The 13,786-nt window shown below is 39.5% G+C and overlaps 2 protein-coding genes across 2 annotated transcripts in view; both read right to left on the bottom strand.

Moving 5' to 3' along the window:
* The window catches only part of LOC118713574 (probable inactive 1-aminocyclopropane-1-carboxylate synthase-like protein 2), a 95,839-nt gene extending 89,975 nt beyond the window's left edge, over positions 1 to 5,864 (bottom strand). The window contains exon 1 of the mRNA XM_036428267.2: positions 5,747 to 5,864. The gene's annotated coding sequence lies outside the window, so the exon portion shown is untranslated. The remainder of the gene's footprint in view (positions 1 to 5,746) is intronic.
* Positions 1 to 13,786, bottom strand: part of ALKBH3 (alkB homolog 3, alpha-ketoglutarate dependent dioxygenase) — a 30,301-nt gene that overhangs the window by 9,606 nt on the left and 6,909 nt on the right. Inside the window, exons 6-8 of the mRNA XM_036428271.2 lie at positions 13,312 to 13,415; positions 11,524 to 11,612; positions 5,747 to 5,956 (exon numbers count right to left, since the gene is read on the bottom strand). Coding sequence (XP_036284164.1) covers positions 5,747 to 5,956; positions 11,524 to 11,612; positions 13,312 to 13,415 — 403 coding nt within the window. The remainder of the gene's footprint in view (positions 1 to 5,746; positions 5,957 to 11,523; positions 11,613 to 13,311; positions 13,416 to 13,786) is intronic.

The raw sequence follows: 13,786 nt of genomic DNA, 5'->3' as shown, positions 1-13,786 counted from the left end.
TCCAGCATGGGGGCATCCTTCTTCTTCAAATTCACTAAGCTCTTGCCTGCGTCAGGTAAACAATCATCCACCATGAAAATGTGGCTTCTGAGAAATAAGAAATTACCACAAGGCTTAGGATTAATTCCTATGAATAAAGAGAATGAAAAAAAAAAACCCTACCATTGGGACAAGGTCTAAAAAAGTTAAGTTTGGAAGCAGACCCCAAACCCAATAACAACAAATCTCACTGGTTGTTCTCCTAAGACTAGAAGTACTATTACCAGAAGCACATTGGAGGGGTCTTTGCAAAAATTAATCAGGCCCAGTGGCCACCAGAGCCTGGATTCTAGCCTGAGATAAGGCCCCAAGGAAGCAAAGGATGAATCCAACTCCCAAAGGATGTCAAGTCTGAAGATAATTCAAGTCCTCCCAGGACTACCTGCTCACACATGCACCCATTCACTAACCCACGCACACTCTCCAAACCACTTATAAATGACCCTAGAGATAGAAGCTCAAACACTCAATCGCGATGCCTGATTCACAGGCCACTTCATGCTCCCGAGCCTCCTTCTACTCCCTCGGTGAATGCTATTTCACAGACCCAGGGGATCTTGGAGTTCAGCTTCACTGCTATTCATTTCCTTTCTCAATTCCCACACCTACAAAGTCACCATGACATCTAGCATTTATAACAGCTTAAAAAATTCACTGATTACTGCAACAACATTCACAGTGCCTTTCCTGGGAAAACTTTCTATTACTCCTATCGAGCGGCTGCCAATTACCATCTCCATCTACAAAAAAAGGGAGTAAGTATAAATGAGGCAGATGAATGCTTTTTACCAGCATCATTTCAGAAGCAGGAAACAAAACTTGATTTTCTAAATTTCATTAGGGCATGTACTAAAAAGATGATGGTAATCAAGGATTTCTTTCATGTATTTCTTGTAATTTCTCAGGACAGCTGCTGTAAGAAGGGAACAGAGTAATAAGGATGGATAACTGGAACAGCATGGGGGGGGGGGTTGTTAACACTCTATGAAATACTACGCACGGTTTATCCAGTTTTCAAATTGAACCTAGTCAATATATTATTTTGGATTCCAACATCATCATTTCTTCTAAAGTCCTGAAAAAATGTCAGTATTTATGATTAAACTGACCTTTTTGTACTCTGCTCTTAGCAAGGGAGGCACTGGGAACTCCAGTTCATTGGGCACTCTCAGAGCCTCTGCCATTACAAGTGGTTTTACAACCATCTCTCCTGGTGACACAAATAGGGTTCCCATCTCTCAGAGGGAGAAGTGGCAAGAAAAAATGTCTAATGTGTCTCAACTCCATCATCTTGTAGTAGATAAGAAGCCCCTCCCTTTTTAGGATCCAACTGATGAAGGACAGAATTTACCCATGAATAATTTGCTACCAAAAAAAAAAAAAAAAAAGGCTTTTGGCATCTAACTCTCCAGTGTATCACAAACTTCCTGTTATTACCTAATAACAACCCCCAACTCAGCCATCACCGTTTCCATGGTAACTGACGGAGAAATAGCAGCCTGCCAAATGGCTTTTGTAGTTCCCCGTCCAGCTTGTTTTTCAGTATAGAATTAAAGCTAGCTGGGCAAAGAACCAGACTAATCTTTACAACAGGGACACCGTGCAGTTTGAAAAGTACAACGCCATTTGGGACAAAGAGTGCAAAAAAAGCTTTAACAAACTCAGCTTGGTAGAATAAGAAAGGTTCTTGGTTTCTAAAAAAATGTCTACTGACGTTTACTTTTGTCTTAAGACAGTATATCCTGACATTGGCCAGTAGATAGACAGAAGTGTGCTATTCACTCAGTCTTTAACTGAATTAACAAATGGGATGGGGTGAATGGAAGAGCAAGATCCGGTTAGTTTCCTATGCCCTAAGCACCTTATTATCATTAAAGGAAACAATAACCTACTCTACAATCACAGTGAATGGGCAGGACAGTGAAAAAGGATGGGCATCTTGGAGGAGAGAAATGTGTAATCCCAGGGATGATGCAAGCATGAAACTGACTGAGCCAACTGCATGAATCAGAGGGGCACTGCTGCTTAGGAAACAAAGATCTCCTTACCATCTCAGCACAGGGAGAGACTGTTAGGACTACAATGTGAGGAACTGGAACAGCTTTCAGAAGGTCAGCAGCTACAGAGATCTGCTTAAGGTGCCAGACCAAAACCAACAGCTGCTGCAGGGGTGGAGGAGTGTGAACGTAAAAAAGAAAGAAAGACTATTTCTCTTTGAAAGTACTCCAAATTTAAACAGATGCCTCTCAGTCTTAAAACTGCGTATTTGAATGAAGTGCAGGAAATCTCATGATTATTCTATGTTAGTTTCAGATGAGAAACTGACTCAAGTCAAACAGCTATTAGCTTCCCTTCTGATAGGTTAAAACCAACTGGATTTTGAAAAAGATTCCTCTGACAGCCTCTAGCACACTCCGAATGTCTTGTTGACAGGCAGGAAAATTACAACCTATAGTGCCATACGAAGACAGGTGCCTAAGAGCTACAGAAAGTCAGACTCCTACAAATTCCACACAGCAGACTCACCCAATTTATGCTTTTAAATTTATGTTTTACCTGGGGTTGTATGAGTCATGAGTCATGTTCTCATAGCTACTTTCTATCACTGGAGTGTGGAAAGAAAGAAGACAAAGACTTGCAATAACCATTGTCTTTCCATCCTTCAGAAAGCGATCATTATAATAGGATGAAGACGATGTGCTCTAGATGCACTGTAGGCTATCGACTAAAGAAAGGCTTCTGCACTTCTAGTTTTGCAGAGCCCCCCAATTTTTATCTGTTAAAGAAACTTGCAGGAGTTTTTGGAAAAGTTTAAACTTGGGTCCTCTTTACCCAAGAATGGAACCTATAGGTTAAGGGTGGGGGAAGGGATTCATTTGTAAAGAATATTTACTTATGCATGATCATAATTTAAATATATTAACATTTAACTTCCCCATCTTAAACAAAAGCCAGGATTGAAGGAACATACAATTGCATCAAGTTCAATCCTAGCTAAGACTATGTAGGAAGCCAAACTTATTAGAGTCAATAACGTGAGGTACTGACACACTTACATTTCTTCCCGAATCCGTTTCCTTTGCCAACATTGTTTCAAGATCTCAGACAAATTTTCTTATTAGATCTGTATTTTTATCAAATCAGCTACCATAGTTACAGTGCAGATTCCCTTGCTACTGGCAGACAATGAAAGGGACTTCACTACATTGTTAGTGTTTCGTGGCCTGTACTTGCCCTCATGTTCATCAAAACAGACTCCAAGATGCCTTGAGCTAGGGCTTCGGTATGAGCAGTCCCTCTCTTTAACAGAGGTTTTGTTCCAAGCAGTTGCCCTGAGAAACAGTGCTATGTGACAGTTATATTCTCCACCCACACATTAAACTATAACATAACTGAAGTATGTTACCAAGAAACAGCTCTTGAACACCATGAATGTTTTATATCAGTAAATGAAGATCTTCAGCTTCCTGGAGGCGAAAAGGAATGGGGATATTCTGGGCACAAGAACATTATTAGTGCTTAATAGCAGCCGGAGACTGCTTATACAGTAAAACTAATTACCCAGAAATAATGCTTTGGGAACTCTTAAACTTCAATCTATAAAGAGGCCAAAGATGTTTTTAAAAGGGGATGATGGTAAATGTACGAGGGTAAAAAAACAGTAACTGAATACGTAAATACTTGGCAACAAAGAAAATAACTGTGAAGAATCAGACACTAGGATTGCAGTAAAGGTTATGTTGGACATGTTACAGCTTTTTGCCAGTTGCCAGGAGAGAAGGACGACCCTGGGGGAAGACACAGCACTAGTAGGTGTTGGATCATGAGCTCCAAGGAGGAGGATCACTTCATCCTTTTCCTGGCTACAGCCCTGCGCCCAGGACCACACTCAGCACATAGCTGGTGTTCCATATGACTGGCTTAAGAAGAGGGTCTGAATTAACAGATGAAACATGGTGTTCCTCTGCCACTCACATAACAGGGCAGGATGAATTTAATTCTTCACACATGTGAACTTGGGATTTAACTGAGTGGAAGTCTCTGCAGAAACACATAAGCAGACCTAACAGGAAGACAGCAAAGGCCGAGCAGTCTGCTTCTCGAATGGTACAAGAAAAGGCGGACTGCCAATGAGAGTGTGAAGAGAACGCAAAGAGCAGGATCATTCAATAACTAACTCACTGGCAACTGACAATTCCCTGCTTACATTGATCAAAGTTTCTGATTAAACAAAGTAATGGAAACCTAAATCAATGGGAATTTTACATACAAAAGGTACTTAATAGCATAAATGTAAAATAACACCTTATGCTTCAAAATACTGTGCTTGGAAACCCAAACACATGTCAGGAAACAGTCCAGTCCATTAATTGCATCCTCAGAGAAGATGTTTGATGAAGGACAGACACAAGCACTGCCTAACAGTAACTATGAGGTCTGGATCAAGTCACATTCAAGACAGCCTCGCAGGCCTTCCACACTGCCTGCATCTGGTTCAATGTTGTAAAAGGAATGATTGGGAACCTTGGTTAGAAAAAGACACGAACTCTGGAAATAAAATAATTTGGTAGAGATTTGTGTGTTTTTTGTTTTGTTTTTTCTTAGAGTTTCTACTGTCTTTCTATTTACCTTAGTCCTAAGCTTCTGTACTTTAAAAAAAAAAAAAGTTAACAGCCTTGCATCACTCAACGTTATATAATACAATACAAGAGCTGAGATGGAAAAATGAAATTACTGTATAGTCAGTTTAGTCACTGCTTCTCTATCTGAACTTGGTCAGACCGCCACTTCCGATATCTGGCTTGAACTTCCTCTCTGAAGGAATGGCAGGGGCGTCAGTATTCCAGGAGAAAGCTAAGGAGGCAATGCGGATGCAGGTGATGCTCCCTCACAGGGAAAAGACATCAGTGCCATGAAGAACACTTACTTCAAATAAGGCTTCTTTAGGAGCATCTTTCCTGGAACCTCTTTCCTTTTCCTCTCGCCCCCTCTAGCTTGGGCCATCTTTTTATTTATTTATTTATTTATTTATTTATTTATTTTTAAATATATTTTATTGATTTTTACAGAGAGGAAGGGAGAGAGACAGAGAGCTAGAAACGTCGATGAGAGAGAAACATCGACCAGCTGCCTCTTGCACACCCCCCCACTGGGGATGTGCCCGCAACCAAAGTACATGCCCCTGACAGAAATCGAACCTGGGACCTTTCAGTCTGCAGACCGACGCTCTACCACTGAGCCAAACCGGTTTCGGCGGGCCATCTCTTTATAAGTCCTCCTTTATAGCATTTTCCATCATTGTAATTAAGTGCATAATTATAATATCTGTCTACCCCGTCTACAGGAGCACAGGAACAGTGTCTGTCCTTTCCACCAAGGACAAATTTTCTTACTTATCAGATCTGTATTTTTATCAAATCATCTACCGCAGTTACAGTGCAGATTCTCTTGCTATTGGCAGACAACTAAAGGAACTTGGCCAGCACCTGGCACGTGGCAGGCAGTGTCTGGTAGGAAAGTGAATGAGTGAATGGGCGCTTTGGAAGCCAAACGTTAACCATGGAGTAAGCAATCAGTTCAAAATGTTTCATCAACAAATCACACACTTCTATCCTCTAAATCTGAAAACAGGAGCACCCCTTTTTTCACAGAATACCTGGACGGGGGGAAGAAAGTAAAAGTTAAAAAGCCAAAAAGGAGTACTCACTGGCGGGGGCTTCTTTCTCATCTCAAAAGTGCGTGTGGCACCAAAACTGAGAGAGGCGATGACCGGGCACCTCCCCAGCGAGGGCTCATCATCGCTGTGCCAGTCCACACTGTCCTTCTCGTTGCGGTAAAGGTTGCAGAGCAAGGAGTTGAAGGTGTGGCCCGTGTTCTCCTCAATTTGGTTCTTAAGTGTGCACAGCACAGGGTGCCACTGCAGTCACCAGGCCAAGGAAAGGAGCAGAGAGCCACATGGAAAAACAGAAAGGAAATGCAAAATCAGTCACATTTTATACACAGGAGCGTGGAATAAGCAAACCACTTGGAATGCAATAGACAGAAGGCAGAAAGAGTAGTTTAATGCCCATCCGTTACTTCTATTTTGAAGCAAGTTAACCTCTGCAGTTTTATTAAGGTACTAAATTTAGTATCACAGCTCTATGAGGACCAGGCCTATCCATCCATCTCATCCCTCCCATGTTAAATACATGACTCTCAGAAAGAGGAACTGTCTATTCCAGTCAGTCACCTTGGTTGTCAATAAGGCGGGAAGTGGAGCAGTGAGTCTGGTTTGCACCATCATTGATGGGCTGCCAGGTAGATAGCAAACACAGAATGAAGTGTGAGAAGCCAAACAACTTTCTTACTGGGTGGCCCTCTGTCCATCCTATTTCTATTTTATTGTGAATGGCAGAATTGCTTTTTAAAAAAAGAAATTTAATATTTCCAGAGTGGCTAGCTTCCTAGAAACTCAACCTAATGGGGAAAATACTCCTTTCTACAGGATGAAATTATGAGATAGTCTTGGTAAGTGTACGGTCTGTGAACTAGAGGAGATTTAAACAGATCCACAGTCCTGCCTCCTGATCACCAAGTTCATTATGTAGTTTACACTTTAGAAATCACAATCTACACTACAGGAAGCTATGACCCCTGATCTTAGGTTGTACTTTCAAGCTATAAGCAGCATAGCTTGTGTTGATTCTTGTTAAAATTCTTCCCTCTGGAAAACACAATGCTTTACAGAGCTTCTTTTAGGACAGTGGTTGTACTATCAAAACCTACTGAGGACCCCATAGACCTTCTGTTTATATGGGTTACGGCTTTAAGATTTGCCAGGTTAAAAATTATAGCTGAAAAAAATTTTAATCTATTGGTTAATTTAAAAAATAGCAAACTCATTACATGTTAACAAAATAATGTTTGATGAAAAATAACTATTTTCTAATACAAACAATGGGTGAGAAGAGCAGCAAGCACTGCTTTGCAAGTCTCTTTAATGTCTGGCTTAACTGAAGCCAACTGACTGTCAGATCTGCTTCTGCATTCAATCTGTTACAGTATGTTGTTTTTGCTGAACTATGTGAAGAAAATTGCCTTCTCACAGACATGTGGTTAGAAATAGTCTTTTATAGCCTTTTCAAATAATTACAGATATTCTTTGATATCAAACCAAAATTCAACAAGCCCTGATTTCTAAAGGTTAGTTGCAATGTGGAATCTGAAACTGTATGAATAAACTTTTCATATTGCTATATTTAAATCATTGGTCCATGCTGCATTTCAAATGAATTTTCAATCCTGTATACCTCTGTAACATCTAGGAAATATTGGTTCACTGAGTTATACAGATCTTTCATTATATAATACCAAAAAAACACCCCAGATCCATTAACATTACCATGGATCTCATCAGAAAAGGCAAAGTAAGGAGAAGAGGTCAGGCTCAAGGTGGCAGTTATGAGTTTTCCCAAAATACTATTTTTTGCTTGAAAACGCAATCTTTGCCATTAGTATTAAATCCTGTTGTTTTCCTTGAAGTGACACTCATTTCATTCATTTTTAAAAAAATATGTCTGCCAAATACTCAAGTGTGAATAACTATAATTGGTCTGCTAGTTGATATTTCAAAGAAAAAATAGTCCATAAAAAAAGTAGCCAGTTCAAATTACGGCTTACACAATCACACATGTTTTTTCTTGATAACCATCATACTGGGCCTGTATTAGGATACTTTGCACATACTTCCCATTTCCTCAAACTATTAAAAAGATTGAGATTTCATAACACTAATGTTTACTGCTTCATCCAAGGGCGTTCTTAAAGAAAACCAGCATTTTTTTAAAACTGAAAGAGCACAAACGTGAATACAGTGGTTATTAGCACAGTCTGATGACAATGCCTGGTTCAAACTAAGTTATATCCACCATTATTTATTTTTATTCACCATCAGTGAAAATTCAACATAGTAAAAATGTCACCCAGTCTTAGTATTACTATAAAAATAGTTTGACCTTATGAATTTCCAAAAAGAATTTTGTGACCCTCCTCCAGGGTCCATAGATTGTACTGTAAGAATTGATACGTTACAGAAACCCTTCAAGGTCCATGTTCTAGGTTTGGTAGCGAAGGAATGAATGTTTAACAAAGGAAAGCATAATAATGTTATTATATTGTTGCTGTTATTATTATTATTATTATTATTATTATTATTATTTATGTCTCTTGGCTACGGTCAGGTAAAAATGCCATGGAAGCACATGGGGGAATCAATCAGCTTTGCTATGATAGGGAAACCATGGCAAAAGCTGGGATTCCTTATGAATGTTAACATTACATTCTAACAGAGGACTTTAAAAGATAAACAGTGATAAGTACAAAACTTAGATCAATAAAACAGAAATCTTATTAAGTTAGCCTATATTTAAGAGAATGATTTTCAGGTGAAATTCCATAACAATGTTAGCAAGCTGTATTTCCTATTTATTTTATAGCTTTAAACTTAACTTCATGGATCAGATAAAGATCAGATGCTAGAATTACACTCAACAAGAAAAACCAGAATGTAAGGGAGGAAGATAGCTTTTCTGCCATGTGACTGAGAAACCAATTAGCACTTTCCTGTCTTGCTTCAGGACTGAGCACTGTAATAACACCAGGTTTGCATTATGTTTCTAAGTGGCTATGTATTTTTTTCTTGGTTATTTTTGGTGGTGAAGTAAGGAGAAAAGGAGAAAAAGGGGGATAATGAACTAGAGGATTAATTTAGACTCTCCACCCAATACTCTATATACAGAGCCCTCAAGAGCTGAATGTCTAAATTAAAATTCAGCGTCATCTCACTGTGCAGTGAAGCCATGCTATCCTTAAAAGACATTTGTGAAAAAGTCTGAGGAAATATGAATCGCAGAAGTGAAAGGATGCATTCAGTGGATTTCAAACAGTGTTTTGTACAGTCCTAGGTAACTCAGAGGTACCTCTGGGATTACCACAGGGGAAAGGAGAGGGCAAGTGGTAGGACTCCAGGCAGCTAAGGCACTCAGCTACTTCCATATATCAGGTTCATATGAGATTTAGTTTGAGCAAAGACTAAAAGAAGTTTAATAACCTATGACTGAATCTGCTCCTGTGTTATATATTAAGCTTGAGATAATTATTTTAAAATCCAACAAGTATCCCCAATACACACATATATACACATTAATGAATCCCCCTTAAAAAATATGAGAAATGCCCGGCTCTGGTGCTTCAGTTGGTCAGAGCACTGTCTCATATACCAAAAGATATGTATTTGATAAGGACACATATATATACCTTAATTAAAAAAAGGTTATGGGTTTGATTCCCGGTCAGGACACACACCTAGGTTTTTGGTTTGATTCCCAGTAGGGGTGTGTACAGGAAATAACCAATGGATGTTTATCTCGCACATCTATGCTTCTCTCTCCCCCTTCCTCTCTCTCTGAAATCAATAAAAGCATATATTTTTTTAAAGCAATAATGAATGCATAAAGGAATGGAACAACAAATCAATGTTTCTCTATCTCTCTCTCTCTAAAATCAATTTTTAAAAAAAGAATAAAATCTTACCTTTTGCAATAGAATGAATGGACCTAGAGGGTATTATGCTAAGTGAAATAAGTCAGCCAGAAAAAGACAAATACCATATGATTCCACTTACATGTGGAATCTAAAGAACAAACTAAACAATAAAAATAGAAACAGACTCACAGATACAGGGAAAAGACTGATGAATGGTGGCCAGAGGGAAAGGAGTTGGAGGACTGAGTGAAAAAGGTGAAGGGATTAAGAACTATAATTTTGTAGTCACAAAACAGTCCCAGGGATGCAAGGTACAACTTAGGGTATATAATCAACAGTATTGTTATATCTTTATATGGTGCCAGGTAGGGTACTTGAAATATTGGGGTATAACCTTGTAAAGTATATAACTGTCTAACCAAAATGCTGTATAGCTGAAACTAATACAAAATACATAATACTGAATGTAAACTGTAACTAAAAAACAAAATTTAAATGATAAAAAAAGAAATGCAGTATACATAATTTATTTTACTCTTTTCATATATTTGCCTAAAATGAAATAGAGACTGGAACCAAAAATCAGCTGGAAGAATTACCCAAAATTTTGGTATTTTTCATGTTTATCTGCAGTTTCTAAATTTTCAATAATATATACTTATTACTTACATTATAATAAAAGGATTGTCATGAAAAGAAATACCCTTTAAGAGTTGTCAAAATGTCCTCCACGCATAAAAGACTACTCTACTCAGCAGATCTTATGTGCCTTCTGTTTATTCTAAAGCAGTGGTTCTCAACCAGGGGCAGTTTTGCCCCTCAGCAGATGTTTGGTAAAGTCTGGAATCATTTTTGGTTGTCACGACTTGGTGAGAGTGCTTCTGGCATTCAGTGAGAAGTCAGACTAACTGCTAAACATTCTACAATGCCTAGCACGGCCCCAATAACGAAGAATTAACCAGCCTCAAAGCAGTAATGCTAAGGTTGAGGAATCCTGTTCTAAAAGATTAACTAGAATAAATGAGGAGCTTCTTCCCCACAGCCTGCTTAATCTTCAGCTTCTCTGCTGTGACTGCTGACAAAAAGGTACATTAATTCGGACAGAAACATCAGCAGTCTATGTTGGGTTGGCCTAGTTCCATTCTCTTGTCTCCAAACCAACCTCAGCTATAAGGTCTCAACACCTCCCTGATCACACTCTCAACGCAGCCCAGAAACAAAGCGCAGAGCTCTCCCCTTGCGTAAAAAAGCCACGCACCCCACACCAATGTTTGACCCACAAACATTTTAGCGCAGGGATAGTTTATAATTATAAATTATGAGAAGCTCTGAAGTGTGTCATGTCACATTTCTGTTTATCCCAATGCCGTAAGCAAACTCCATTTTCTTCAAAGTCTCTTTCCATAAAGCATAACATTATCTGCCAAGGGCAAGGTTCCAAAGACTAAACAAGGAGCTATTTCTTGGATCTCAACTCCATCCTCTGGACAAGCTTAATTTATATACTAGCATCTCTTTGTCTGTCATGGAAATTTTTAGAAACAAGCCAAAGCAATAAGTTGAGGTCTAAGAAGAAATCCAAAGTCAACAAGAAAAACACCAATGTTTTCCACAAATGACAACCTAGCCTGAAAAATGAAGAGACGTTCTGACCTCGCTGGCCAGCCATGAGGACTCTGGGCTCGCAGTAAATGTGTCCCAGGGTACGTACAGAAGGCTGCAGCCAGAAAGGGTTGGGGAAGGAGGAGACTAGGAGAAGAAGTGGATCATTTTCCTGAAATCCGGGAGTCTGATTCCATTTCACTTCAGTTCCAGATTTTCTGACCAATGACAAAGAGTGTTTGAACCCAGAGGGTTTTTGAACGAGGAACCATCATGCAACTCTGTAAGGTGTTTTACTGTTCTTTTCTAGTACTTTACAGTTATGTATAGAAATACAACAGCAATGTTCCAACATACGTGAGGATTTGGTTCCATAGTGATTCTGGAGTAAGTGTAAGGAAGTTCTCCATACCATGCTGTGAGTCTTGGTTGCTGGTAAGTTACATCTGAGAAAGAAAATACAGGGCCTTTGAAATGGTTTAATGCTATTTAAGGTGTACCTACTGAGTGCTAACCACAATGTGCAAAAAGCTATGAGAAATACAAAGGCTGAGCAAGGATGGGCACTGACCCAGGCTCAACCTTCAGAGAGAACATGCAATTTCAAGACGAGAAGAGGTGCTGGCAGAAACAGTCTGAGCAAATTATGAGGTGAGAATGTGTGACTTAGTTGTGTCAGACACAAATAAGAATGAAGGAGTCAACAAGAGACAAGGAGGATCGAAAAAGCAGGACCCAGAGTCTGAAGCCTTGTAGGCAGGAATTTGTAGCACCAACATCCCTACAAAAAAACAGGACAGGCCCTGGCTGGTGTGGCTCAGTTGGTTGAAAATTGTCCTGTTCACCAAAAAGGTCACTGGCTCAATTTCCAGTCAGGACACAAGCCCAGATTGTGGGTTCGGTCCTTGGAAGGGGTGCCTATAGGAGGCAACCAATTTCTGTTTCTTTCTCACATTGATATTTCTCTCTTTCTCCCTCTCTCTCTCAAATCAATAAAATATATATATATATATATATATATATATATATATATATATATATATATATTTTTTTTTTTTTTAAAGAAACAAGACAGACCATTTACCTGTTGCCACCAAAGAAAGTGTACTCTGATCAACCACAGCATGCAGCTGATTTTAGAAGTTTCTTATGTCCAATTTATTTAGAAAGGGAGTTATTCATAGATCTATTTCCCCCTGCAATTGGTATCAATTACTGCAACAATTAGAATAATAACAATAAAAGCAGCTAACATTCACTTACTATGTACCTGCCATTCTGGTAAGTACTTACCATGCATTATCTCATTTAATTATCACAACAACCTTATAAGGTAAGTATTATTATTATTATTATTATTATTGGCTCCATTTCACAGATCTGGAAACTTAGGACTAGGAAATTACTGTATTTTGCTTAAAATTAACAATTATTTTGAATAACAGAGTCTAGAATCAAAGGCAAGTCTGTCACCAAAAGCCCTGCTGTAGAAACTGCTGGGAGTGAGGAGGGAGAGCTGAGTTATTCTGATATTTGAGTCAAATGAAGCCAGTATACTTAGACTTTTTCTTTACAGAAAATTTAAATTCACTTGATTTGCCAGAAAGGAATTGTATAAGAGCACAGATGCCGCTTAGTGGCCCCCTCCGGTACTACAGGTGCTCGAGCAGCTTGTGGCTGACCACAGAGCAGCTCCAATGCTTGACAAGAGAGTACAAGCTCAAGAGAGTACAGCTGAAGCTACAGGAGCGACTCTTCCAGTGAAACAAGAAAGAAAATAAAAAGCCAGTAAGGATTGTGAAAAACGTATGCCGAGTAGAATCAGAAAAAAATAGAAAGCCCTGGAAGTTTCTATGAAGAAAGAGGGACACTGGCACCATGTGATGTAACAAAGGCAGTGAACAAACGCAAAGGGAAGTTAGCGTGTCAGCCACAGTTCGGCCAACCCAAACTGCTCTGGTTGCTTGAGTGCCCGCCCACCCTGTTCTCCTGCCATGTTCTGAGTCTATTACCCCTCTGTCCCTTTTCTCTGACTGGCTAACTTCTATGCATCCTTGATAACTGTGGTGAAAAGAGGCGAGTGTTGGAAAACACTCCAGAAAGTGAGGCAGGCGACAACCGCTGCGATCTCAGAGATCCACTTACCCTCTCTGATGCCGGTCCTCTGTTCCCAGGGAACTTCCCGACAAAGCTGCTCCAATACCCAGTCAGCTTCTCTCAAGTCAACAAAGCCAGGATACAAGCGCACCCTTGAAGCAGAAACAACCATTCGTAACTAAACTGCACAGAAAAGATGGCTTGCAGACTCTGTTAGCAGAGTGAACTAAGCTGGATGATGCCTCCTTTCCTGGAGAGATGAAATCATCTCACCACACCTCCCGTAGCAAGCAGAGCCCAACATCACCCAGGTCACGATGCTCGGATGTAAAATAAACTTCTGTATGCAGACCAATAAAAGCATGAAAAACAAAAGGATTCATAGGGGCTCTTATAGACATGGTTCAAATTTGCTGCAGCACTGCTTCAAATTGGGCAAGTCATTCAACCTCTGGACCTTGGCTTTTGTAACCCGTAACATGAAGTTCATATCCACCTCAGAGGGCTGCTGTGAGAAGTAAAG

This window comes from Pipistrellus kuhlii, unplaced genomic scaffold, assembly GCF_014108245.1.
Source record: "Pipistrellus kuhlii isolate mPipKuh1 unplaced genomic scaffold, mPipKuh1.p scaffold_m20_p_9, whole genome shotgun sequence".
In the NCBI taxonomy this organism is placed as follows: domain Eukaryota; kingdom Metazoa; phylum Chordata; class Mammalia; order Chiroptera; family Vespertilionidae; genus Pipistrellus; species Pipistrellus kuhlii.
The sequence above is the reverse complement of the archived record's forward strand: the minus strand, read 5'-3'. Positions and strand labels throughout refer to the sequence as shown.